Here is a 27,183-nt window from a genome sequence, read left to right on the forward strand (position 1 = left end):
GTATCCCTGAGTAACCACAGACCCCCGCCTCCAACGTGGGATGTTAACCTTGGTGCACTGAGGAGATGAGCTGCAGAGCTAAAGCAGAGTCCCAGAGGAGCTTCACTTATGCAGAATCTGTACAACCTTCTTTGCCATACATTGGCCACATGCTTAGGACTTGGGAGATGAGAGCTAAGGGCTGAAATTCCTCAAGGTGAGAAGACACACACACACACACACCCCGGAAGTGGACTCCTCCAATTTTCTCACATGATTATTCAGGCACTTTCACTTTTCCATATATAGGAGTCACTCAGGAGCAAGCTCTGGCCAGTTGGAGGGAGTGACACATCCTTCTCCAGTCCCTCCCTTCTCATCCCTCCGCACCTTTACTCTCACGTGCGCTTGCAGGCACTTAGGCAGAAGTGAGCCCTGTGGCTCTGCGGAGACGAGCCTGTTGGGTTTAAAGAAGGAAACAAACAAACAGAACCCTCAGGCCAAGTCCCAGCATTAAAATTGTTACCTTGAAGAAGCCGAGTGGACAGTTTGAAGAGATGAATGGACCGGTGGATGGCTTGTGTGACCATTCTCTAAGCGAGGAAGGGGCCTTCATGTTCACCTCGGAATCTGTAGGAGAGGGGCACCCGGGTGAGTAGGTGGTCCTGGTTGGATGGTGACCTGTACCGGGGGGGTCGCTGTTACTGAAGGCCTGGAAAACGGTGTGGGTCAGTAACTGTAAGGGATCTTGGCAAGAACAATATGCAGTAATTTTTTATTCTGTTAGTTTGCAGTCTTGTAAAACAGTCACTTGTTATGCAAATAATAGATTGTAAGTTAACGAAGCCGAGGATCTGTGCCGCAGCCCACCACCAGCATCTCCTCACAGCGGGACTGCGACGGAGAACACACGGCTGGTTGGATAAACATGTGTGTAAAATGTATCATCAGGTATTAACTCTATATAGAGAGATTCTTTTTTTTGAGTAAAGCTTTATTATCAATGAGCAGCTTAAGTCAACAGAGAACGTTCCCGCAAGCAAGACCACGGGTCGCTAAGTTTTGCATGGAAAGCATGTGCAGTTTAGAAGTGAACGGCAGTGCGTTCTAAACAGGGGCTGAGACGGATCTCTGGAAGAAAATTCCAGCATTTTATTGGGTCTCTGAAAGGTAGGAGGACTGTGATGTGGGGAAACGAGAGAGGCTTCCGTGAAGACCACAGTGGGAGCCTCAACTTTCTGGGACAGTGGTTCCCAGGCTTCAGGGCGCATCAGCGTCACCCCACGGGCTTGTTAGAACACAACGTACTGGGCTCCACCCCCAGAGTTTCTGTTTTAGTAGATCTTGGGTGAAGCTCAAGAATTTGCATTCTTAAGAAGTTCCCAGGCGATGATGATGCTGCTGATGAGGGAGCCACGCTTTCAGAACCACTGGTCTAGGAGAACCTTGGGGGCCAGACACGCTGATTTATGTATTTAAGCACCTCTTCACAATTCGCTGGAGTATTTGAAGTTCTTGGTCACTAATCATCACCAGGTCTAACTTTTTTTCATCTTCCTCATCCTTGTTCTTTCTCAAAGAGCTTTAACTTTCATACCTCGTAGCCCAGCTTTAGATACCTCAGCGCGCTGCTCCTTCCATATGCTTCAGCCGCTGGTTCTCAGCTGGGGAGGGTGTGCCCTTTTCCCGCAAGGGCATTTTGTGGTGTCTGGAACGTTTTGGCTGTCACAGCTGTCGGGGGGCGGGGTGGGCGTGGGGTGAGACTGGCATTTAGTGGAGAGAGGCCAGGTGTGCTTCTAAACACCCTGCGTGCACAAGACCATCCCCCACAAAGAAGAAATTTTCCAGCCCCAAAGGTCAGTATTGCCATTGAGAAATCTTGGCTTAAACTGAGTTTTGTATGTGACTTAGCTCAATTCAATGTAAATAGCATCTTTAATTCTGCATGACTTTATGAAGTTTCTAGGTTTACTGTACTCATAATCTCAGATCCATTGCTATGTCTAACATATTCTGGACAGCTCCATGACGTACGTATGAAAGCCATATACAGGTTAGGAGATGGCCATAGATAGGATTTGCTCCATGCGGCGGAAGTGGGTGCTTTGTCACGCAGTGGCCAGTGGTCCCATTGTACACACAACAATGTGCTCAATGGACAGAGAATGAAAATTCCAGCCAATCAGTTGGCTGTTCTGTCTACTTAATGGCAGCCCTTCAATTTGTCTGATTCTCCTTGCGCTTGCCACTATAAATTAGCCATTCATGTTAAGACAGTTTCCTTGGTGGCTTTCTGCTTGTCATTCCAGTGCTGAATTCCTCTCCATCAGAAAGATAAAATTAATGCTTCTTTTTCAACTTCCAAGAAAACCAACTATTGGCTGTCTTAAGACTACTAAGTGATATTGATAGAAATTTCGAAAGCCTCAAGAAAGAGTTCAGAAAGGACCTCCTAAGGCATTATCTTAGTCTGTGAAGCTGTCTTAATACCCTTGCTCAACTCCAGCTTTATCCCTAATATCCCTTATCCTATTTCCCTGTGTGCACTGGAAACATGTGACCTGTGTCGTCTAAACGAGCAGAGTCATCCGTGGTCGTTGTGTGAGTGGCTCCTAGGAGGCCTGATGGCTGGGTCTAAAGTGGACATTTGGGCAGCAGGAGGCCATGATTGGTAGGGGGTTGCAGAGGCATGGACTCAGGCAAACCTAGATTTATGACCAGGATCTGCAGGAAGATAGAAAAACTCAAATATATGTTTAGTAGCAGTTTCTGAAGGAGAGATTAGAGAATTCACCTTCAGATTAACTAACATTTTAACTACAGAACTTAATAGGCACTTTCAAAAGCAGAAATGCTTGATTCTGGACCTGCGTTCTTAATTTAAAAACTTAAAAAACGACAGGAGGGACACAAGGAGATTTTGGAGGTGACGGATGTTTATTAAACCCTGATGGTGGTGATGGTAATACAAGTATGTACATGTGACCAAGCTTAGCAAATTACATACATTAATTATATGCAGATTTTTATATACCAATTATACCCAAATAAAGCTGGAAAAAAACTTATTAATTTACTAAGAGCAGACTCTATGGGTATTTTTGAACACTAAACGAGATGTAATATGTGTAAATAGATGTCACTTTTTTTTCTGAATTTGTGAACATAACGCCAAAGCAAGAGTGGATTTTTCCACAGTGTCTACACACTCGACCATGGGGAGTCTTTTTTAAAAAATTTATTGATTTACTTGTTTTATTTTTGGCTGTGTTGGGTGTTTGTTGCTACATGCAGGCTTTCTCTAGTTGCGGCGAGCGGGGGCTACTCTTCGTTGCGTTGCGCGGGCTTCTCATTGTTGTGGCTTCTCTTGTTGCAGAGCACGGGCTCTAGGCACATGGTCTTCAGTCGTTGTGGCTCGCGGGGTCTAGAGCGCAGGCTCAGTGGTTGTGACGCACGGGCTTAGTTGCTCCGCGGCATGTGGGATCTTCCCGGGCCAGGGCTCGAACCCGTGTCCCCTGCATTGGCAGGCGGATTCTTAACCACTGCGCCACCAGGGAAGCCCCAGGCCATGGGGAGTCTTTAAGGCAAATCGTAGAATAAGATGAAATGCCAGTTCATGTTGGACTCTTTGTCAATCCCACCTTGATTGAGGAGGTCAAACCCAGCTGTGAGGATATCCGGCTTTCAGGAGGCTGAGTGATGGCGGGAAGGATCTGAGAGCTGCTTGTGGAAGTATTCTGCAAAACAGCAGTGGCAGTAATGTGCAGAGGTTCTCTTACGCGATTCTTACAGGTGTAGTCCCAGAACCGGGTGTGGTATTTTCTACACAGCGCACTGCATCTTGCGGGACCAGCGGGACCATGTGTCTGTCCCATCCTAGTCCGCCTCTTGGCACCTAATCTTACTGATGTCATCAGTTAGTATTTTAACTTCTGTTTCTAGGACTTTTCTAGATGTTAGAATTAAAGGGAATATGCTGAGGGATGAGATACTTTTTAGAAGAATATGCGTGTGTGTGTGTGTGAATTGCTTTAGGCTCTTGTAACTGGTTTTGGAATATATTTCTCTTTTTAGGGAATTTTATGACTTTATATAATATACATCATCCAATATTAAGGCAGAAATGGGAAGAAATTAAAATTCCAAAAAATTTATAATTTCTTATATTTAAAAAGTGTCCTCTTAGGTAGATTCGATATGTAAACTGACGAAGTATCTAATTATTTTAACATTTCAGTTTGCTAGGCTTAATATTCCTGTGATTCTTACACATGTTCATTCTCTTCCAGATAAGATCTGTGACCAGATCAGCGATGCAGTGCTGGATGCGCACCTCAAGCAGGACCCCAGTGCCAAGGTGGCCTGCGGTAAGAAACGCCTAATCCCTCCTGCTGGAGACCTGAGTGGGCTGAGCTTGAAACCTTTGCCTGTGTTGAAGTCTTCAGCACAGCAGAGAGCCGGGGGCTTCAGAGCCTGGAGGGCTCCAGGGGTGGTAGGTCTAGCCCCCTCACTTTACTGAGGAGATCTTGGGTGCAGCTTAATCAGGGCCTTGGCCAAGGTCATGGGGTAGGGGTCCCGGCGTGGAGATCAGAGCCCCAATCTCCTCACGGTCAGCACCCTGTCCTTTTTGCTGTACAGACCCGCCCTTCCCTCTCCAGGGCCACCCTAGCCCCCAGAATGAGCACTGTAGGGACCCGTGCCCCTCTGAGGGTGGACTTCACCCTGACATCTTTACAAATAACCTGCCTTGATTCTCTGCTCAGGACCCCATGCCTAAAGCCTGCAGTGGAGTTTTAGCAATAAGGGGGCGGGAGAGGCCTCACGTATGTTGGCTGCATTCTGCATTCTCTATGACCGCACGCAGCCAGTGTCTCATTCTAATCCACAAAGCAGTCTTATGATCATCTTCATCCAACAGCTGAGGCTGAATAAGTAGTTCAGGGTCAGGCAAGTGTGCGACAGTAAGTGTGAGGTATGAAAACTCGGGTGTGACCAGTTCTCTGCGAGCCGCAGTTCTCCGGGTGGCCTGTGAAGACGGTCAGCACTTGTGCCGGGATGCACTCTCCTTATTAGCGTCATGAGTTTTCCTTCTGGAGTCCATTCCTTGTGCGGCTCCTTGCGTGTCTCTGTCTCAGCACTGTGAGAGGTCCAGGTGTGGAGCCCCCTTCGCCAGCACATGGCCACTAACATGTCTCCTTCCCTTCAGAGACGGTGTGTAAGACGGGCATGGTGCTGCTGTGCGGGGAGATCACCTCCATGGCCATGGTGGACTACCAGCGGGTGGTACGGGACACCATCAAGCACATCGGCTACGACGACTCGGCCAAGGGTGAGGCCAGGGCCCCAGGGCTGAGTCCCACCTGAGGCTCTCCATCTCCTGGAAGAGCAGATACCTCCCAGGGGAAGAAGGCTCCTAGGCCTGCCTGCCAGGGTCCAGGGCTCCCAGCCTCTGGCACAACAGTGTGGCAGCCCAGGGGGATCAGCCTCTGTCCAGCCATGGCTGCCTCTGGTCTTGTTTATGGTCCTGCCATCTTGGAAGAGGAGGAAGCTCCCAGTACAAGGAGCTGCCCTCTGCTGGGGCCGTGTTCTCTGCCGGGCTCTGGGGCTGGTCTCTGTGTGCGTCTTCCTACCTAACTGTTCAAGGAGCTCTGCTCTGCTCCTCATGCAGATGAGGAAGTTGAAGCTTCCATATGTCGGTAACTTGTGTAAGGTGACACGATCAGTAAGTGGCTGCCCCCCGCCCCCCGGTTGGGACTCCTGCACTTTCTACCAAGTTATGCTGCTTCCCCACATAGACAAAGAAGAAGGTGACTCAGTCCAGAACGGGTGCCGAAAGCAGGCAGAGGAGACAGGCTGGCCCAGGGTAGCTCCAGTGCCAGGCAGTGTGGGAGCCTACGACCCAGCGAAGGGGCCCAGGCCCTGGCGGGAGCTGAGGAAGAGCTCTGTGATGGGGTGGGGGTGAGAGCTGGAGAGAACTGAGGGCCCTGAAGCAGACTCCCACACCGGGGACCGGGCAGGCTGGGAAGGGGCCCAGCCTGGAGGGCGTGAAAAGACAGGGTGCGAGGGCCAGATGCTAGGGCCAGTGTACACTACGTTGTACTTATGTTTGGGCTGATGTGTGGCATCTTTGTGGGTCAGGGCAGGCTGGGGTGACGTGCACGCATCTCCATAATGAGAGAGGCGCTCTCTGCGTGAGGGCGCGGACACACAGAAGCTCAGTGCAGCCACCTTCTGGCTCGCTCAGAGGACTCGCTTGAGCACACGAAAGTTTTGGGGGTATATCAAGAATCGCTGGGAGGAAACCAGTGAGTACAGGTCGGTTCTCCCAGCCAGCATGTGGGGTGTCCGCGGAGGAGACGCGTCGTCCCAGAGCAGCAGCCTCCTGACACGTTACCACGCAGAGCCTTCGCCCTGTTCTACCAGGAAGAGCCGACTTGTTTATGTACACTTAGACCTTGTTCAAGAGCGAACCTTGCTCCGCGTTAGGCAGCAGGAACGTTTCCCAGAGGTACAACGTCCCCCGGAAAGGGAGGAGTGGGAGCGCGCCCACCTGTGCCTGTCAGTGCGCCTGCACCAAGCGGCCAGCAGGCTGCGGGCTGGCCTGCAGCCACAAGGCCCTAGGCTAGTGGCTCCCCCTGCCCCTTCCAAGCCCTCCTCCTCTCCCCTTAGTCCCCTGAACTCTGTTCTCCTGAGTCACTTGGAGCCTTTAATTTTCAGCTCTAAGAAGATTTATTATTTAGACCCGGAGTGAGGAGGTGAGTCCTCGGCAGCTAAAGATTGTTCCCTAAAGGTTGTTCCTTGGTTTGTGCATTCAGAAACGTGCACTGCGAACAGGGGCTGCAGAGGACAGAGGTGGCCTGATGGCTCCTGAGCGGGGGCACTGCCTGGCATTAGTGATACAGTACAGGGTGCCTGGCGGCCAGTCGGAGGCAGAGTGTGCAGTGAAGAGCTGCGGGGGGGACCGTCCAAGGACGTTTTCAGAGAGCTAGATGGACTTGTGGAGGGGGATGGGAGGCAGAGGAGGAGCATTCTAGGCAGAGAGCCCTAGTGGAGGTGGCAGAGGAGGTTGTGTTTAAGGCTAAGCCCGAGATCCCGTGGGCTGAGAGCTCTCAGCCCGGAAGGCCTGGCTGGAGCTGAGCGGTTTCCGGTTTACTTCCTTTGGCGGCAGGTCCCCACTTGAAGCATGAGCATAAACGATAGATCGAACCTAGGCTTTTTTGTTTTAATAAGCCCATTCTGGCCACATGGGTAGGAGGACAGACTGGAAAGAGGGTGACAGTCATCTCGTCACTGATACGTGTCCCTGTGGTGAGGCCTCTGTGCGTTTTAGCTCCTCATTTGTGTCCGTCCTGTAGCTGAGCCCAGTGAGGACCAGTGTCGGAGAGGTTGTGCTGTCTGCCCGGCGGCTCCCTCGCAGGGCTCCTTGGCCTGGGCTGCTGCTACCCAGGACTCCACGTCCCAGGCCCCAGCCCGCTGTGCCCACCTGCGCGGGACTGGCCTCCATCTCTGTGTTTGAGCTTTGGGGATGGCCTGAAGGGGCCTCGGCCTCCAGAGGTGTGGTTTTTCCATTTTGCTCCAGGCCGCGGGCCCGTCTCGGGCTCAGGGGACTCTGGCTCCGGGAGTGTCTCTGGATGGTTCACATGTACCGTATTGTTCAGTATATTTGATGCTTGGGTTTGGCGTGTGCCTGGGCTTTTGAAAGGGCCCTTGATGTTCATTCAGTGCAGTGATTTTCCACCTGGGTCCTGGGAGGTGCCTCTGGGAGAGGCAAAGGGGGCAGGGCCGTGAGTCACCCACCTGCCCTTCAGCCAGGGCAGCTGTAGCTGCTATTCGGTCTTCATACTGCCGCTCTGTGTAGGATATATATTTTTAATCGAGGTGTAATTTAATACTCTGTGGAGGATTTTTTTTGGCTGAAGAGTTGCACGTGATAGGATGGGAAGGATACTGATGTTCCACGTCCTGGGCCTCAGCTCTGGGCCCAGACGGATGGTAGAGAGACCACCCACGCCGCTAAATGCCCTGTTGTGTGCCGAGCAGTCCCCCAGGAGCTCCAGCCTCCCTCTGCTCAGGCCTGCTCTCCTTGTGCCTAGGCTTTGACTTCAAGACCTGCAACGTGCTGGTGGCTTTGGAGCAGCAGTCCCCGGATATTGCCCAGTGTGTCCATCTGGACAGAAACGAAGAGGATGTCGGTGCCGGAGATCAGGTCACTAAACGCTGAGCGTTGGCCCTGCGTCAGGACGGTAGTGCAGTGTGCTCTGTGTGAGGGGCTAGCCGGGGAAGTTCATGCGTAATGGACTGAATGCACTATGGGGTAGACCCCCGTCCCCATGCCTGGAGTGAGTCACCCCTTCTTCAGGGTAGCGACTTGAGGGCAGGGAGGGTTGGGGACACCTGGTGTGGGCTTGTCTCCCCTTCTAGAGTGTTGAGTTCGAGGACCACGTCTTCCCCTCCACAAGTGCCCAGTGCTAAAGTTACATACCCGCGAGGATGGAGGGCCAGTGGGGCTTTAGATTTGAGGAGGGTTGTTGCCTGTGGTCTGAAGCAGGTGTCTGCTGCAGGGCCTGATGTTCGGCTACGCCACAGACGAGACGGAGGAGTGCATGCCCCTCACCATCATCCTGGCGCACAGACTCAACGCCCGCATGGCGGAACTGCGGCGCTCGGGGCAGCTCCCTTGGCTGCGGCCTGACTCCAAGACGCAGGTGAGCCCCTGCCCTCCGCCCCCTGTGGGGCTCCAGACGCGTGCCTCAAACACCACCCCCCTTCCTCTTGATTCTGATCGTTGTTAGATCCAAATGTTCCGTCTGGGCATTCAAAGAATTGTTTATTCTGAAAAGAACTATTTGTTTCAAAAATCTTCAGCTCCAGATCTTTTCTCCCCTGCCCCCAACACTTTATTATGAAAAATTTCAGAAGACACAGAAAAATGAAAAGAGCAGTTCTAGGTTTTTAGTGCGGGGGCTTTCTTAGCATAAGTTGACTCTAGTAATATGATTCCCCAATTCCTGCCACAAACCTCCTCTGTAACAGGTTTCAGACTTTCGGTCGCTGCCTATCAGGTCTCCACGTCTTGAGCAAACCTTGAACACGCCGTGAACAAGTACTGTCTGCAGCTCGCTGTGACCCTTTCGCTTTGTTTCTCATAAAAAGGCTTTGCCGATTCTGACTGTCTGTGGCAAAGCCGCCCTGACCCCTGTGCTCCCTGCAGTGAAGAAATCCGCACCGACGTCTGTATTGTTTGAAGGCCGGTGGTGATGCACGTGTTGGCACACGCAGAGGCCTCCTGTCCGCCTCCTCTCCCCGCACCCTGACGGCCCCGATGGCCCCTCTCCTCAAGGCTTCCTTCCCCAGCTCCTCTTCCACACTCCAGTGGGGTCTTGGCACTTCCTCTTCCACGCTCTTTCCTCCTGCCCACGCTTGTGAATCCAGCCTTCACCTCTGCACGCTCCGCTTCCAGATCTTCCCCCTGCAGGTCTAACTGAATCACCAGCCCCATTTCTCATTCACCCAGCAAACACCCGGGCCCTGGGAGCTCTCCTCAGCTGAAGGAGTGCGATGGAGCCCACCTTTTCCCGGCCCTGTCTGTCTCCACTCTACCTGGGCTCCCGTTTTCCCTCTAGTGCATCCCGTCCGCTCCAGCCCCTTTTCCCAGGCCAGGCCCAGGAACAGTGCTGTGTCCTCCCAAAGATTCTCCCTGCCTGGAAACTTCAGTTAATTCCCTTTGGGCTTCACTTTTAATTTCCTTGTATCTGCTCAGAATTGTCTACAACTTTCTGCCTCCTTCCTACTCGTTATTCTGGTATTTAACGCCTTGTATGGTCTTCCAGCTTTACCTGCTTCTGTCCCCACCCCCAGTCTTTGCTTAAACCATATCCTTTCACTCATGCTCCCCTTTTTTCTCGGTGCTTTGCACCTGCGCTCCCACACTTCGCCTTCCTTGGAAGCTTTCTCCGGCCCCCACCTGTCCGTCAGTGGCCAGAGTGGTTCCCACCTCCTCGTGGTCTTCTCTGGCCGCCCTCAGGTGGGACCTCCTCTTGACCCCGCACTTGGAATTTGGCTCACGTGGTTTTATAGCTCAGCGCGGTGCACGCGACTCTGTCCCGTTCCTCCAGCTTCACAGAGGCGCATCCTTCTCACCGCAAGTGTAAGGCCACACAAGGCAGAAGTTGCATATCGGCTGTACCTGGGGCAAGGGAGTACCTCTGTGGCCTAAAAGAAACCCACCCTTTGACTTCTGGTGTTATCCACATGACCCCCAAGGTGAGAAGTGGAACCATGAGCATCCCTCAGGTGTTCTTTGAGGTTGTGGGCAGGAGAGCTAAAACATGTAGATTGTGATGGTACCGAAAGAAAAGAGCCCTCCCCGTCCTGTGGCAGAGCTGTGCTGTGATGGGAAGCAGGTTGGAGATTCACAGAAAAGGAAATCCTAGAACAGGGATGGGAGGAAGTAAGTGGGGTGACTCGGTTTTCCTTCTCCCCGCCTGAGGGTAAGGACTGGAGGGTCCACCTACTGGACCCGCTGAAATAGGAAAGGCCTCCTGTATTTGCTTAGTAATAGAACGTTTCTGAGTTCAGAAGGCAGTGAGGGAGGGAGGGGAGGATGGGCTCTTCCAGGCTTTCCCTTCTTGCAAGGAGACACTGAATTCTCTTACAAATGCTACTTTGGATACCAGTCGGCCTCACTCCCCTGCCGCAGCCAGCGGGCATCAGAGAGGGTGCGGGGGTCTGCTGACAGAGCCTCTCCCTGAGGCCCTCGGCCGGCCTCCACGCGGCTGCTGCACTGGGACGGGCACCCTGCCAGGAACAATGTCTGGGCCTTCTCCTCTATACCTTACTGGTAAAGGATTTTCATCATCTACCCAGAGTGTCGACTGTGAACAGGAGGAACCTTTCCACCTGAGCAAATTCTTGCTGCTGATACTGAGAATTGAGTGGCAGCACGGATGGCTGTTTTTGTACCTGGCCAGAGTTGTGTTTTCCACGGTGTACTTTTCCCCACATCTTGCTGACGTGATGAGATAAGAGTGATGCTTGGGGCCCTTTGCTCTGCCACAGCTCTGCTTGGGGTTTGTGGCAGGGCAGGGGAGTCGGTAGCAGTGGAGATGGGCCTCAGCAGCTGCGCAGGATAGGAGCCTTCTCCTGAGGCCAGGTGCAGCAGGTCTGGTCCCAGAGCCGCCACAGGGCCTCCCCTCTGGAGCCCGCCAAGCCCCCAACTCCAGCTCCCTCTCACAGGGCCCTGTGTGCACGCAGCCCAGAGCACTCTCAGAGCACAGGCGGTGTGCGTCTGCCCATCTCACTTAGGATCAGGCATCGTGGGGTCAGGGCTCTTTCCCTTCCTTCTTCTGGATCCCACCCTTTGGCTCTTTGGACCAGGCAGGACATAGAGTAGAGTTTGATACACATCCCATGTTTGATGGATATCTGAGGGGCCTTTGGGCAGGCCGGGACCTCGCCTCAGGCATAGCCCCAGGGGCCACTGTTTGCTGCCCTGTGGTCCTGTCAAGGCCCTTGGGGTGGGGAGCAGTCATGTGCCTGCCGGCCAGTGTCCCTGCCAGACCATGCAGCATAGCTGCACTCCTGCAGGCGCACAGCCCCTCTGGGCACTGCCCTTGTGGGTCCATGCTGCCTCGGGTAGTGACGGGGCCTGTGGCTCCAGCCTTGAGGGTCTTGGGTGACGACCTTGTGCTGGGCAGAGCTGCAGGCACCGGGCCGCACGGCGCACGGTCACAGCCCACCTCTGCTGGCTGTGCGATCTTGAGCTCTAGTGTTTATGTTCTGGAAGCTCAGCTTTCTTGTCTTTAAAGTGGGGCTGGTGACAGCTTCTCACAGCTTGTGGCATGGCTTGTCGCGTACGGTACACACTCGGTCTGGCTGAGTGTGTTTTGCTGGCTTCTCTTTTCTTTTCCCAGCCTCATCTGCCATCCTCACCATCCCTTTCCCTCTCGCTCTGTAAGCCCAGGGTGCCCAGGCTGCTCTCCTTCGTCACCGGACAGATCAGGCTGTGATGTCGGGCTCTCGCGCCCTCCTGATGTGTCGGTAGAGGACAGAGTGCGGAGGCATTTTCTCTGTGCTGCTCTGGGCGGGACACAGCGTTGGGGGCAGGCAGAGCAGTGTTGGCTCCTGGGCTTTTCACCGACTGGCGTGTGACTTCAGGGAAGTTGTTTCACTTCTCAGAGCCTGGTCTTCCTCATTTGTAAAGTGGAGACAGTAATGCCGATCTTGCTGGGATGGTTTAAATATTCATCGGTAATACATAGAGTGGGCACAGAACTGACCCACGCTGGAGGGAGTGAACCCCCGCTCTGTCCCTGTGGCCTGCCCTGCGCGGGAGCTGCAGGCAGGATCCTTCCCTCCACGCGCTCTGCTTTCCTTGCTTTTGTGCAGACACACAGAGGCTGGTGACCCAGAGCTTGCTGCTCCCTCCACTTCAGTCCTCCTGGCTCGAGTCCCTGTCACCCTGTCCCTCCAGCAGGCAAGGCCTCTGGCCCCATATGCTTCCAGAGCTCCTCCACCGAGGGGGCTGGGGCAGTGGGCGTGTGGCCTGTGGACTCCTGTGTTCCTTGGTGGGAGCCGGGGTGTCTTGGGCCTGGGCCACGGAGGGTCAAGACAGGGCTTTGGCAGAGGGACATTTTCTGGCACCCAGAGCCCTCTGAGGTAGGAGGAGTGGAGTCTAGTGGGTCACAGAGCGGAAACTCTGTGACACCCGAGTCTCCAAGTGGCACTGATTGTGGTCACAGGTGGGAATAGCTTGTGCCTCGCGCCCAGTCATCTCACAGCGCCAGGCAGTTATCCAGTTTAAGAGTGTGTCAGATGAACTTGCCTGAAGGCCCTTTGGGGACAGGGGGTCCCTCTGGCTCCTGGGAGCCCTGCCTGCCTCCTGGGCACCTGCGCCTGGCAGCAGCGTGTCCTCAGCTCAGGGCAGGGCCTCACGACGTTGCCTCCCTCCCTGCCCCCCGCCAGGTGACAGTGCAGTACACGCAGGAGCGCGGCGCGGTCATCCCCGTGCGCATCCACACCATCGTCATCTCCGTGCAGCACAACGAGGACGTCACGCTGGAGGACATGCGCAGGGCGCTGAAGGAGCAGGTGATCAGGGCCGTGGTGCCGGCCCAGTACCTGGACAAGGACACCATCTACCACCTGCAGCCCAGCGGGCGGTTTGTCATCGGAGGCCCCCAGGTGCGTCCCCGGCTCTGCGTGAGGCCCTGCCGTTGCTCACCTCCCTGAGCGCGAAGGCCACAGGAGGGTGCTGGCTTTGTGTGGCTCGGCCAGGTGGGTCTGGCCCTGACGGAATGTGAAGTCAGCTTGTTCTGTGAAGCCTGCTGTGCGCCCTTGAGTACAGGAGGAATGGGGACATGTCCCCAGGAGGCTCCCCCTCAGTGCTGCCTGGCCCTCCCGCTCGAGACGTCTCACACGTGTCCAGCTGCCGCCTGACCCTGCCCGGGGCTAACTCACCATCATGGGCGCTGAGCTTGCCCGGGTGGCGCTTCCTGGGTCTCGGCCACGCGTGACCTGCAGCTCTTGTGGGCACCAAGGTGGGGCTGTGTTTTAGATGGGGACGTGGGGGGTCCCTTTCTCCCGTGCAGCCGGCGTGAGCAGTCGGAGAGTGCCCTAGACCCTCCGAGAGGCTGCTGACCACCGCCGGGGCACCTCCCTGTGGACGTGTTGTCGCAAAGCGGAGTCCCTGGGTTGGGTGCTCTAGCCAAAGTAGCGCAGAAACCCAGGGTGAAAGGAAGGCACAGCTCACTGTGTTTTCCTGCAGGACTTCTCAGGGCCTCGGCATGCTGCTGTGAACGGTGGATCTCTAAGCGGGGCAGGGGGGGATGGTATAGTACGCAGACTTCCCCCACATCATTTAACAGAGAAACATAGAGATCCCCCCCTGCCCCCAAACATCTTTGTTGACAGAGATGCACAGAGCAGACACTTGAGGAAACGGGCAACTTAACGTTTGCCGGGTGGCACCAGCCGGGGCACAGCCCGGGGTGTATTTGCCACAGCGCGGTTTCCTCCTGCACTTGGATTTCTCCGTTATGATCGACTCCTACAAACAAAGGCTTTACGAGCGGGCTGTGACCCCAGCTGGCCCACCTTTTGCCCTTTCTGACGAGGCTCTGACAGGTGACCTGACTTCTGTGACTAGTCAGTGATTGAACTGGGATTAGAGCCCAGGGTTTCTGGCTGACTCCCAGCCAAGGGGTCTTTGGAACGTGTGCCCCCAGAAGCTTCGGGGACCACCTCCAAGTTGTGGTCCAGCGGCCACTGCAGTGCTTTGGCCGCCCCCTCCTCCCACATCCTCCCTCTGTGTCTTCCTTTCTCTCCACAGGGGGATGCAGGAGTCACTGGCCGTAAGATCATTGTGGACACCTATGGCGGCTGGGGGGCGCACGGTGGGGGCGCCTTCTCCGGGAAGGACTACACCAAGGTCGACCGCTCGGCCGCGTACGCTGCCCGCTGGGTGGCCAAGTCCCTGGTGAAGGCGGGGCTCTGCCGGAGAGTGCTTGTGCAGGTGGGTCGGAGCCCCCCGGCTCGGACCCCCAGGTCTACCCTGAGTAAGGGCACCCTGGCCTAGGGGAAGGCCCACACTTTGCCGGAGGATGCGACTCTGTGTGTGTCGTGTTGGGCTCTGTGGCCGGTGCCCTGCAAACCTGGGAGCGGGAAAACAAGTCGTCAGGCAGCGGGGCACGTACAGAAACTGCCCACCATGAAGATGGCAGGGATTTCTAGGCAGATGGGGGGCTGGGGGAACGTGTTGGGCAGGGTGTGTGTGGTTTCAGCATCCCCTCCCTGAGGATGTCAGGGTCTCTGCAAGGGGCCCGTCCTTGACCCTGGACTCTTCTCAAGGTGTCCTATGCCATTGGTGTGGCCGAGCCACTGTCCATTTCCATCTTCACCTACGGAACGTCCCAGAAGACAGAGAGAGAGCTGCTGGATGTGGTCAACAAGAACTTCGACCTTCGGCCTGGCGTCATCGTCAGGTAAAAGGACCGCCCCCTCTGTTGGGCAGGACCCTCTTCCCTCACCCAGTGCTCAGCTCACTGGAAAGGGAAGCAGAAGGAAGGATGTTCAGCCTCCCAGAAGCAGGAGGGGCTTCCGGCTCTTGGTCCAGCACAGTGCAAACCCCAAATGCAGGATGTCTGGTTTTCAGGTTGAAGGCGGCTGGGTCGGGTCCCTGCTGGCCCAGCAGACCCTGACCCCAGGGGGGCCATCTTTGAGCAGGTGGGGGATCTTAGGAAAATAATCCCAAGGCCCGCTGGCTGGGAATTCAGTCGGCAAGTCCAGCCCCACCTGCTCTCGTTTCTGATGCCACCCCTGCTGCCTGGAGCTTGGCGGTGTTGATGTCGGTCTGGGCCAAGTGAGTGGAGTGGAGAGTAGGCCAGAGTTCACATCCCTGGTTCCTGCTGCATTTGTGTGATCAGTCAGGCTGTCCCTGAACTCAGCCTGTTTCCTAAGCACCAGTGGCAGTCACCTCGTAAGACGTGGCATCGCGGAGACAGAACACTTAGAGGGAGTTAGTTGTTCTCGGGTGGGTAACACCACCCCCACAGACTGTCGTCGTCTCTTAATTGCTCCTGTGCCCAAATTCAGAGGAAGAAACTCTGCTCCTTTTCCATTAGAAATGACCTTTTTTTCTGCTGAACACACAGGGACTTGGATTTGAAGAAGCCCATCTACCAGAAGACGGCGTGCTACGGCCATTTCGGAAGAAGCGAGTTCCCCTGGGAAGTTCCGAAAAAGCTTGTGTTTTAGTGCTGGTGGGACCAGGCCTGGCCGCACCGTGGAGGCATCTGGGTGGAACAGAGCCATGTTCCTCTTTTCTAGGACCCCAACTCTCAGATCTCCCGGACCCCGGGCTGGGCCTTGCCCACCCACTGCCGCCTCCCTGGCAAAGCCAGGCCCCTCTGATTTAGCAGGAGGAGGGGGCCTCCTGGTGCCGGGCTCAGATCTCCTCATGAGGACAGTCATGAGGTTCCCCTGCCTCTCCCGCAGGCCAGGGCGATGCGAATTTAGTGGAAATCCCACCCGTGTCGGCAGGAAATCCCCCTCGCTCACCTTCCGCCACGGCCTGGACGCTGTCCAGCCCCTGCCTCCCTGGCGTGTGCCGAGGGCAGCACACGGCACAGATCTCAGGGCTCCGTGTGGGCCTGGGTGTGCCGGGGCTGCCCCTCACGTCTGCGGCCGTGCGGTCAGTGTCCTGAGCCCAGGCCTTCCAGAGACCCTCCCAGGCTGGGCTTGTGGCAGGGGTGAGAGCGTCTAGTGTATAAGGGACCGAGCTACTCACTGATCTCATTTCTTCTTCACTGCAACACAGTGAGGTGACCCCCTGTGTTACCTGCATGTATAGATGGGGAAGCCGAAGTAGCTTTCACAAGGCTAGATGTGAGAGCGGGAGCCCATACACCGTGTCTCCCCCCGCCAGCGCCCCCATCTCATGCCAGAGACAGGTCTGAGCGATGACCAAGTGCATTGAGATGAGGCTGTGACCTCTGTCCTGAAGACTTGAGGTCTCTGGGAATTAGGGGATTAAGCCCTTGGTGAGCCCTGGGCCATGATCTGCAGAGTCAGGACAGACCCAGAGGGGTGTTTCCTTTGCCTCTTTCATTTCAGAAGACAGTTCGGGGTGCGCTGGCTATCCTGGCCCACAGGGCTGGGCTGGAGTTGGGAATTAAGAGGCAGTGGTATAATCCCAGCCCTGACCACTCAGGGACATGCAGGGCTGGGCCTGTGTACCCCTGGGGAAAGGGTCCAAGGCCAGTCCTGTCCCATTGGGCTTCCTAGAGCAGGAGCCGTGTTCTTCCTGCTTGGCCCTTAAACAGGGGGTGGAACCCTGTGTCCTCCACGGCTCGCTCTCTCTCTGGCCCCTCTATAACCCCTGCAGTCTGACTGCTGTTAGGATCAGTGGGTGAGCCCCTCAGACCCCACTTCCAGAGAGGACAGCCCTAAGGCCTGAATATCAAATGTTAAATGGTGACTCAAAGTGGCAGGGCTTGACTCCTAATGGGAGATAAGTCAGGATGTCAAGAGGCGGTTTCTGCCTTTACCAGGCAGCCTCTGGGGGCAGCTCTACCCCTGAGGTCCTGGGTGCTCCTTTGCGCACCGGGGTCTTGGAAGCTGCACATTCCCCAGCCTTTCCATCTGTGGCTGGTACCCACTCCCCCCATCCCCCTTCCTCAGCCTGGGCCTCTGACAGCTGCACCTCTACGTTCTCCCCAGCTCCCCAGACCACAGGCTCAGGTAGGGGCCTCCATGGGCTTCTGGAGAGCACTGGGGACTGGCCTTCTTTCTGGGGCACACGGTGCTGGATCTGGCTGGGAGACGCAGCCCGGGAAGCCTCATCTGGGTGGCAGGCGGCCAGCAGCTGGGCTCCAGGCCTGAAGCACGAAGACCCTCGGCTTTCTCTTCCCCTCAGGGAAAAGGCAGCTTGTTCAGGGCAGAGAAAGAAGCCCAGATCTCCATAAAAGCCTAGAGCTGGTGTGTGTGATACGGAAGCTCAGGTCTCTCTCAGGGCTCCAGGTCACCCAGGAAGTCTTGAGTTCCTTTCGGGAGAGGGAGGCTCAGCCTTGCAGGTGGCTGAGTTCCTCTAACTTGGGCCATATTCGAAGTGAAAATTCAGAATTTTATACTTTCCCCACCCGCTGGAGAAACAAGGTTTTTTTGGGTCAACACTGTTTATATGAAACTAGAGTCTATTTGTTAATAGTTCCTGCTAAACCGGTGAATAAAAACACAAGGAGCAACTACTCTATGCTTAGTTTTTGTCTGCAACCCCCTAGAAACCTCCCCTCCAAGTAACATTACCTGATCCCCGTCCCGCAGCGAAGCAGGTGTCCTGCCCTCAGGGTTTGCCAGCCAGGGTCCCTCCGATCCCGTGCGTGCGGGGTCCAGCCAGCACAGGTTAAGGCATCTCATGCCACCACCTGCGGCATCACTGCATCGCCGTATTCATTCTGCAGCACGCCGCCCAGAGGTAGGCATTCCTAGCAAACCCACGTCACACGTGGAGACCCTGAGGCCCGAAGTGGGATGGGAGTGTGGCCGAGGGCACCAGGCTGGCAGGTGGCTTCAGAGTGTGACCCCTCCATCATCTGGCATTTGTGCCCCTTGTCCTCACCTGGTTCCTTCTGCTGCCCCTCCCTGCGTGTTGTCTGCAGTAAGCCTGGCACGAGGCGGGCGCTCGTGCAGTATTTGTTAGCCGGTTCAGTGACTGAAGTGAGGTGAGTGAATGAAGGGGGTTGGTTGGCAGAGGGACGAGCCAGGCCTTCAGTGGGTGCATGTTTCCCTTCACATGTCTCGTGAGGAGAGTTAACAGACCATCGTTTGGATGAGAGATTGTCCCCGCAGGAGCCCCCGGAGAGGTCGTCCTGGGGCATGGTCAGAGCAGGCGGTGGGGAGGGGGTCAGCTCTGGGGAAACGTCCGGAGGAGGGGGAGACTGCGGAAAGAGGTTTCTGGTGACACCCCGGCGCAAGACAGGCTGACCAGGGCGCCAGGAAGGACAGACCTGGGAGTGCGGCAGAGAGAGGAGACCTGTGCTCTAGAGGCTATTGCCTGGGCTGTGCAATGACTACATTTCCTAGAAAATAATACACATGAGAACACATACATAAAAATATGCACGTGAGCCGTGTTAGGATATGTGCCCGGGAGGGAAGGTGGTAGAAGAATGGCTCTGTAGGCATCAAAGGCTGAATAATTAGTGAGAGCATGGAGGGGAAGCCCTTTCTGGGCCATGAAGTTCCCAAGTGTCAAAGTGTCAGGGAAATGAAATAGCAAAGGAGACAGGAAGGGAGCCGGGGTGGGGGGGGGGGGGCGGGGGGGAGCCTTGGGGGGGGATGAGGGAGGGGAAGCCAGGAGAGTTGTGCGAGTGGGGAGCGTCCTTCGGAGCTAAGCGAAGATGAGTGCGGGTCGCCCACGTGGAATGACACCAGCGGCTTACGTGACATGAGGCCTCCGAGTGCCCAGGGACTTCAGCCACATGGAGGTTGTCGGTGACCTGGGGAAAGGAGACTCCTTAAAATAATGTGGCCGTGTTTCGCACCCCAGTTGTAATCCTTGAGTACCTCTAAATACACCAGGTATTAGCTGTCAGTGTCCCATGTGCCTGCCCACTACCCATCTGTCTGCCCTCATTCTGGGCTCTCCCACCCACCCCACTCCAGACTCCCTGGCTTCTCTGGCTTCACCAAACAGGCCCCACTCACTCCTGCCCCAGGACCTTTGCAAATGCCGTTCTTTCTGTGATACACTTCTTCTGTCTTTGGCTGGATGCTCTTTCTCGTCCTATAGGTTTCAGATGAAATGTCTGTGTTTCTGAAAAACCCCTTCCTTGGTAACCTCCCCTTTCTACTCCCATGTTTTGTTTCTTGTTCAGTGTGTATAATGTGTAAATATGTGATTTCCTCATTTAACCTTGGGGCCCAAACCCCTCGTGTCTCCTTCCATACCCACCCACCCTCTCGTCTCTTCACAGGTGGTTCCTCCGAACCCTTCCAGTCTCCGTTTACTAATCACCCTCCAGAAAGACTCTCCCAAACATCCTCCATAAATGATGGCCATCTTACTCTGGTCCTGAGCCATCAAAAGCTGTAACTCCTTGTGGGCGGCAGTGCTTGCTTGTTCATGCCTGTCGCATCCATGGGACTCAGAATTCTTTTATTTATTTATTTATTCATTCATTCATTCATTCATTCATTCATGGCTGCATTGGGTCTTTGTTGCTGTGTGCGGGCTTTCTCTAGTTCCGGTGAGCAGGGGCTATTCGTTGCGGTGCGTGGCAGTGGCTTGTTGCAGAGCACAGGCTCTAGACACATGGGCTTCAGGAGTTGTGGCTCTCAGGCTCTGGAGCACAGGCTCAGTAGTTGTGGCGCACAGGTTTAGTTGCTCCGCAGCATGTGGGATCTTCCCGGACCAGGGCTCGAACCCGTGTCCCCTGCATTGGCAGGCGGATTCTTCTCCACTGCACCATCAGGGAAGCCCCAGACTCAGAATTCTTGAGGTCTTGCCTTGGCTGCTTTGTTTGCCATTTCGTACGTGGCTCCAGTGCAGGGCCTGGCACAGAGAAGGTGCTCGATGTAGTCATATCAGGATGAATCCTAGGTGTGCTCATCTCTCCTGCTCCCTGAGCTCCCCTCATCAAAGAGGTTCTGCAGGCGCTGAGAATCCTGCTTGCCCTCCGGTGGGTTCTGTGCCAGGCTCAGGTGCCCAGAGATGTAGGTGTAGATTACCATCCTTCATCAGAGTTGTGTGGGGGTTTTTTGGGGGTTGTTTTGTTTTTTTGTATGTGTGTGTGTGTTTTAGCACTTGTTAAGAAGTAGCACTGTAACCGTGAGTAGTTATACAGCCATCACTTGGCAGTTTAATGTTTCAACACTGGAAGTGAACAGGGAATGAATGACACGATATGGCAAAGCCCATTTCCCACAGAGGGTCCAGAGGAAGGTGACATCAGATGGGGAGGCACTTGGAGGCGGGTATCGAGGAAGGGGAGTTGGGAGTTTGGTCTGAGAGGTGGTGGTGGATGGAGGGGTGGGGGAATGAGAGGCGAATGGGAGAAACAGCAGTGGGTGGCTGGGGTGAAAGGCTTGGAAATTGAAACTTCAGGAGAAATTTTGGCCTGGGACAAATTCCCCAGAGCAGATGTGACCCAGGCACAGTGTAAGAAGCAGTGACACGATAGCCAAGATATGGGAGCAACCGAAGTGTCCACCAATGGAAGAATAAATAGAGAAGATGTGTTGTAGATGTACGGTGGAATATCACTCATGAGCAAGGAGGAAATCCTTCCGTTTGCAACAACATGGATGAACCTGGAGGGCATTGTGCTGAGTGAGGTAAGTCGGGGAAAGACACACACCGTATGACGTCACTTACGTGTGGGATCTACAAAAGCCGAACTCACAGAAATGAGTAGAATGGTGGTTACCAGGGGCTCGAGGGGGTGGGAGGGTGAGTGGATGGGGGAGTGGGGAAATGTTGGTTAAAGGGTACACACTTCCAGTTTAAAGATAAGTTCTGGGGATCTAATGTATAGCGTGGTGATTATAGCTAATAGCACTGTATTATATACTTAAAAAGATCTAAGAGAGTAGATCTTAAATGTTCCCACCACAAAACAGAAATGGTAACTATGTGACATGTTGGAGGTGTGCGCTAATGCGCTGGTGGTAATCATTGTGCAGTGTACCAAGTGTATCAAATCAGCACTTTGCACACCTTAAACTTATACAATGTTATACGTCAATTATATCTCAATAAGTCTGTGGGGAAAAAAATTGAGACAGACACCTGGTTCCTGGGCTCTGAGGTCTACTGCCTTGGCATCTTCATGAAAGAGGTTTTAGAGAAATAAGGAAGAGGGGCTGTGTTCTGAGTTCAGTTCGTATCAGCCCTAGATGCAAAAATTGTGGGTAGGAAAATAATTCATTGGAAGAGGAAACCAACCAGGGGGAACAGGGGAGTTTACAACCCCCAAAATCTGCGTCAAAGGTGGCATTGGACGTCCCCTTACAATATGGGAGGTTACAGCAGACCCATTTGATGTGACTGTCACAGGACAGTGTGAGACTCAAAAGGCATAAGGGAAATAATTCGCTAAATCTGATGTCATAAAAGAAATTCTTGTGCATTAGGTGAAAAAACCCACAACGATAAAACATAACTGACAAATGGAAAATATTTACAATGTCAAATTTAATGAACCACAGATCAATAAGAAAGCAGCCCAAACCCCAGAAGTAAATGGACAAAGTATAAGGACAGGAATAAACATGTAATTAAAGAAATGGAAGAAACCACAAGAAATGAAAGTTGCTCGAAGGCGCACATTTCAAGGAATAACTTTTAAAAAATGCAATATTGTATTTTGGCGAACAAATGGCTGGGGGGGGAAATGTTCTTAAAATCCAGGGCTGGCAAAGATGTAAGGAAATGTGCATTTCCAAATTCGGTCGGTGTGACTTGTTACAAACTTTCTGGAGGGTACTTCGTTCTTTTTTCTTGAAATTTAAATGCCATGTTTGTCAGGTTTGAGCCTTGGGTCAGAGGTGCCATCAAGATAGGGAGGGAGAGCTTTGCTCCCAGACCTGTGGGTCAGGTGGCCACACCCTGTCCTGAGGATGGCAGGAGGGCAAGGTCGGTGTGGGCTGACCGGATCAGGGTGGTGGGGGGGAGGGGGGACTCTCAGGAAGCCCACGTCTGCTCTTGGCCTCCTAAGAGCAGGACTCCCCCCCTTGCTGCCAAGGCTGAGGGGGCTACCTCTAGGGGGTTTTGTGGAGCCCCCAAAAGATGGCCCTGGGACACGGGGGCTGGGAGGAGCCCTCGTCCTGCACAAGCCAAGGCTGCAGCTGCTGAGGCGACCATGGCAGCCTAAGAGGACCATTCAGATCCCCAGGTTACAGAGGACGAAACTGAGGCTCAGGCGGGTGAGGCCACTTCTCAGGATCCCCACTCAGTAAAGGGCAGACCCCGTCCCCGGGCAGGATGGGAACCACAGTGTGGCGGCATGATTCCCCTTCCCTTCGTTGGGAGAAGTGGCTGGATCGTGTCCTCACCCAGCACTGGGCCTCGTCCTGCTGCTCTGGAGGGGTGTGAGGACCCTCGGAGCTGTGCATGTTCTCCAGCAGGAGGGGCAGCCCCTAGGGGAGGAGTAGGAGACCGCTTCCCCTCAGTCCTGGACCCACCCCTCACCTCCAGGGGCCCTGACCCCAACCACTGTGCTCACCTCCCTCCTCCCGACAGGAGGTTGGATGGCTTGTTCTAGTCTCAACTCTGGGCTGAGGGATCCCGTAAGAGTCCCAGGGGGAGCACCTGGCCAGGCTGACCCTGCCCCCTCCCCATCACCTCCTCCAGGGCTGCTCCAACCTCCCAAGAGGCACTGTGGGACCATCCATCTCCCCGCACAGAACTCTGAAAGGCAGCTCTGAACATTCTCCCTTTAAAAAAAAGAAAAAAAGAGAAAGAAGGAAGGAAGACAGAAAGAAAAGGATGGAAGGGAAGAAAGGAAAGAAAAGGAATATCACCTTGTAATTAGCTCTGATTTTGGCATCAAAGCATCCCGAGGTTATGAGTTCTAAGATATTTCATTTGTTTTGACCTCATTTCTATTTCTCTGCTTTCCTTGTGTTTCATTTTCCATTTCTAACTTTCTGAGCTGCATGTAGGCTCAGCTGCTTCTAGATCCAAAATTTACCCCAGAGGCAGTTCTAAAATTTCCACATGGTTGTTTTTGCTTGAATTTTTTCACTTGTTCCTAGTTTCACTGACAGGCAATTACAGAAAATAATCTCTGTTATTTGTACTTTTCAAAAATTTTTGAGGTTTTTGTTGTATAACAGTCCAAAATGGTGACTTCTAATGTTATGTGGTCACCTGATGTTATTAGCATATAGATTTGCATTTATTTTAATTTGTTGAATATTTAAATTTATATAACACGTATTTCTATTTTAAATTATGTAATTTGTAATTCAGATACTCCAGTGGACAGTAATTTTAAGCTTTCCTTAGGGAAAGCCACAGACAAGAGAGAACAAAAATGTGTGAATACTCAGGAATGGCAAACGGTGGTTTCCTCCCTCCCTCCTTCCCTCCCTCCCTCCCTCCCTCCTGCCGTCCAAGACTTGCATGGATCATGGAGCACTGTGCCGCGGGCCCTGGGGACATGGGCCGGGGAACCCAGGGGTTACATGTGGGAACGTGCTCACAGCATGAGCAGTGAGAGGAAGGGCTCACCAGACAGAGGGGACAGTGCGGGCAGAGGATGGGAGATGGGTCCTCGGAGACCACAGAAGCAAGGCTTCAGCAGAAGGCAGGAGGGTTGAGAGTGTGTGCCTTTATTGTTGCTGTCCTTCCCTGCCCCCCTGTAGTGCTGGTCTGCCCTGGTTACCAGGCACAGGTGTGTCCCCTGGTCTCCTCCCTGTTGTGGCCCAGCAGACCATTGAGGGTGGGGGCCCTTCATCAGCCTGGGGAACTAGGGAGGACTTAGCCTCCCATGAAGCTGTTATAGCGGCAAACCTAGGAGATGCTGCAGAGTTTCATGGCAGGAGAACCTTCCGTATGATATGAGGCCAAGTCTAACTCTCCCTGGATCTCAGTGGGAGATGCTGGAGGGTGCTGTGGTAGGTGTCCTGATAATAGTTCTCTTGTTTCTGATGGACTCGTTCAACCAGTGGCAGACATTCTTTACAGGGAGCTGAGAAGCATGCCAGTAGCAGTTCAGCACTAATTCTAGGAAGATGTAAAGCCCTCATCAAGTTTTGTCCTGGAATAGAAGACCAAAGCCTAGAAATGTCAGATGTCCTGGACGTGTCCAAAATGGATCTGGAGCTACAAAGAATGATTCAGAGATCTTGGAACATCCCAGTGCAGGGGGCCCGGGTTCGATCCCTGGTCAGGGAACTAAATCCCACATGCCACAACTAAAGATCCCGCCTGCCATAGCTAAGACCCAGCACAGCCAAACAAATAATTAATTAATTAATATTTTTTAAAAAAACACACAAAGCTCTTGGAACAAAGCTGGAAAGATCCGTTTCTTCTTCTCAAAACAGGATTCTGTCCCTTGAACTGAAAACTCATGTTCATTGAAGGCTGAAAGAAACAACATCACCTCCAGACAGGAGGTGCAGGCCCAAGACAAAGAATATCGGAAAGAGCGATTACACCAGAGTTTCCAGCAGGGAGATCAGGATGGCGGAGTAGGAGGACACCGAGCTCACCTCCCCCCACGAACGCATCTGTAATACATGTGGAGCAGCTCTCACTGAAAACTAACAGGACTTGCAGAAAGCCTCTTCCCCAGTCAAGGCTGTAAAGAAAGGTCCACATGGAGTTGGGCAGAAGGGAGGAGGGATCAGGTCAGGAGCTGTGCCCCTAGCAGGGGACGCGGAAGAGGAGGAGGACTGCATGGGCTTGGAGATCCTCCCTGGGAAGTGAGGGGTTTGAGCCACACATTGGACGCCCCAGCTCTGGGGACTGATGCGGGGAAGACGAGTACCCTTAGCTGGTTTGAAAAGCCGTGGGACTTACTGGAGGGCTGTAAGAGACCTAGACACCACCCTTGAAGAGCGCACACATACTCGTGCTTAGTCCTGGGAACAAGGCAGAGGAAGCAGATGGAAACCTGCCCCGGGCTGTGGCCAGTTTCATGCGTACCCCAGCCCACAGCGGGAGCCTGCCCAGCCACTCTTGGCTCTGGTGCAGCTGTCCCCCAGGGCAAAGGCTGCCATTGCTAAGGAGAGAGCACACTTGGTGGGGGGATGAAGATGGCTTGAACCTGGCCCTGCCTCCAATAGGGTGAGGGCTCCTGTAGGTGGCGAGCGTGCAGAGACAGCAGGTCAGCAACGACCGGGGCTCTGACGGGCTTGCTGGAACTGTCCCAGAGCGTACTGCAGCCCACAGCGGGCACCTTCTCCAGCCTGTCTTGCTCCAGTGCTGGAACCAGCTTGGACCTGACCCTCAGGGCTTCTGCGCCAGCACCTGGGACCCTGACCATGCCCCCAGTAGGGACTGATGGCCACTGAGCAGAGGAGATACCCCTGCTCACAGCTGGCTCCAGCTCTAGCCCCTCCATCTCCAGCCCTACCCCCCACCGAGGCGGTAGCTGCCAGCACACCCTGAGGGAAGATGTGACCCACGCTCACTTCCACCAGAGCCACTGGGCACACGCAAACTGCTTAGGAGCACTCTCACACAAGGACACACCTTCAAGACGGGGGTAGGTTACTAACTTTCACCTAATTTTATAGAGACGGTTAAACAGAATGAGAAGACAGAGGAATTTGTTTCAAACAAAATAACAAGAAAAAAAATGCTGGAGAAACAGAGAGATTTACCAGATAAAGAGTTAAAAGCATTAGTAATAAGAATGCTAACTAAACTAGGGAAAAGAATAGATGAACACAGTGAGAATTTTAACAGAAAATATAAAAAAGAACCAGTCAGAGAAGAATACAATAACTGAAATGAAAAACAGAAGGAATTACCAGCAAACTAGGTGATACAGCAGACTAGGCGATACAGAAGAATGCATAAACAATCTGGAAGATAGAATAATGGAAGTCAACCAATAAGAACAAGAAAAAGAAATTTTCTAAAAAGGAGGATTGTTTAAGGGGACCTTAGGGACAACATCAAGTGTACTAACGTTCACATTATGGGAGTCCCAGAAGGAGAAGAGAGAGTGAAAGGGGTAGAAAATGTACTTGATGAAATTATGGCTGAAAATTTCCCAAAGCTGAAGAAGGAAACAGATTTCCAGGTACAGAAAGCACAGAGGGTCTCCAACAAGATGAACCCAAACAGACCCACACCAAGGTATATCAAGATAATTAAAATGGCGAAAGTTAAAGAGAATTTTAAGGGCAGCAAGAGAAAAAAAAAGATTCACATACAAGGGAACCCTCATCAGGCAATTTTTCTGCAGAAACTTCACAGGCCAGAAGGGAGCTCTTATAACTCAATATAAAAAAACCCGAACAACCCAATAAAAAAAATGGACAAGACCTGAGTAGACATTTTTCCAAAGAACACATACAGGTGGCCGACATTCACATGCAAAGATGCTCAACATCACTAAGCATCAGGAGATGAAAATCACAACCACAATGAGATATCACCTTGAACCTGTCATAATGGCTGTGATCAAAAAGAGAATAAATAAGGAGTTCCTTGGTAGTCCAGTGGTTAGTCCAGTGGTTTCACTGCCATGGCCCGGGTTTAACCCCTGGTCCGGGAACTAAGATCTCGCAAGCTGCACAGCATGACTGAAAAAAAAAAAAAATCCACAGAGAGAGAGAATAAATAATAAATGTTGGTGAAGATGTGGAGAAAAGGGAACCCTAGTACATATACCATTTGTGGGAATGTACATTGGTATAGCCACTGTGGAAAACAGTATGGAGGTTCCTCAAAAAATTAAAAATAGAACTACCATATGATTCAGCAATCCCACTCCTGGGTACTTATCTGAAGAAAACAAAAACACTAATTCAAAAAGATATATGCATCCTAATATTCATAGCTGCATTATTTACAGCAGCTAAGATAAGGGGCAAACAAAGTGTCCATCAACAGAGGAATGGAAAAGAAGATTTGGGACGTATTTACAATGGAATATTATTCAGCCATAGAAAAGGATGGAATTTTGCCATTTGCAACAACATGAATGGACCTGGAGAGTATTATGCTTAGTGAAATAAATCAAA

At 53.2% G+C, this 27,183-nt stretch overlaps 1 protein-coding gene across 1 annotated transcript; it reads left to right on the forward strand.

The window, feature by feature from the left end:
• Nucleotides 1–293: 293 nt before the first annotated feature.
• Nucleotides 294–17,737, forward strand: MAT1A (methionine adenosyltransferase 1A). The gene is made up of 9 exons (XM_082854366.1): nucleotides 294–630; nucleotides 4,269–4,346; nucleotides 5,186–5,308; nucleotides 8,073–8,185; nucleotides 8,541–8,684; nucleotides 12,943–13,161; nucleotides 14,309–14,491; nucleotides 14,827–14,960; nucleotides 15,630–17,737. Exons 1-9 carry the CDS (start codon nucleotides 537–539, stop codon nucleotides 15,730–15,732), a joined length of 1,191 nt encoding a protein of 396 aa, XP_082710492.1. The 5' UTR covers nucleotides 294–536; the 3' UTR covers nucleotides 15,733–17,737.
• The last annotated feature ends 9,446 nt before the right edge of the window (nucleotides 17,738–27,183 follow it).

The sequence above is a fragment of the Leucopleurus acutus genome (assembly GCF_964270905.1).
Source record: "Leucopleurus acutus genome assembly, chromosome: 14".
In the NCBI taxonomy this organism is placed as follows: Eukaryota; Metazoa; Chordata; class Mammalia; order Artiodactyla; family Delphinidae; genus Leucopleurus; species Leucopleurus acutus.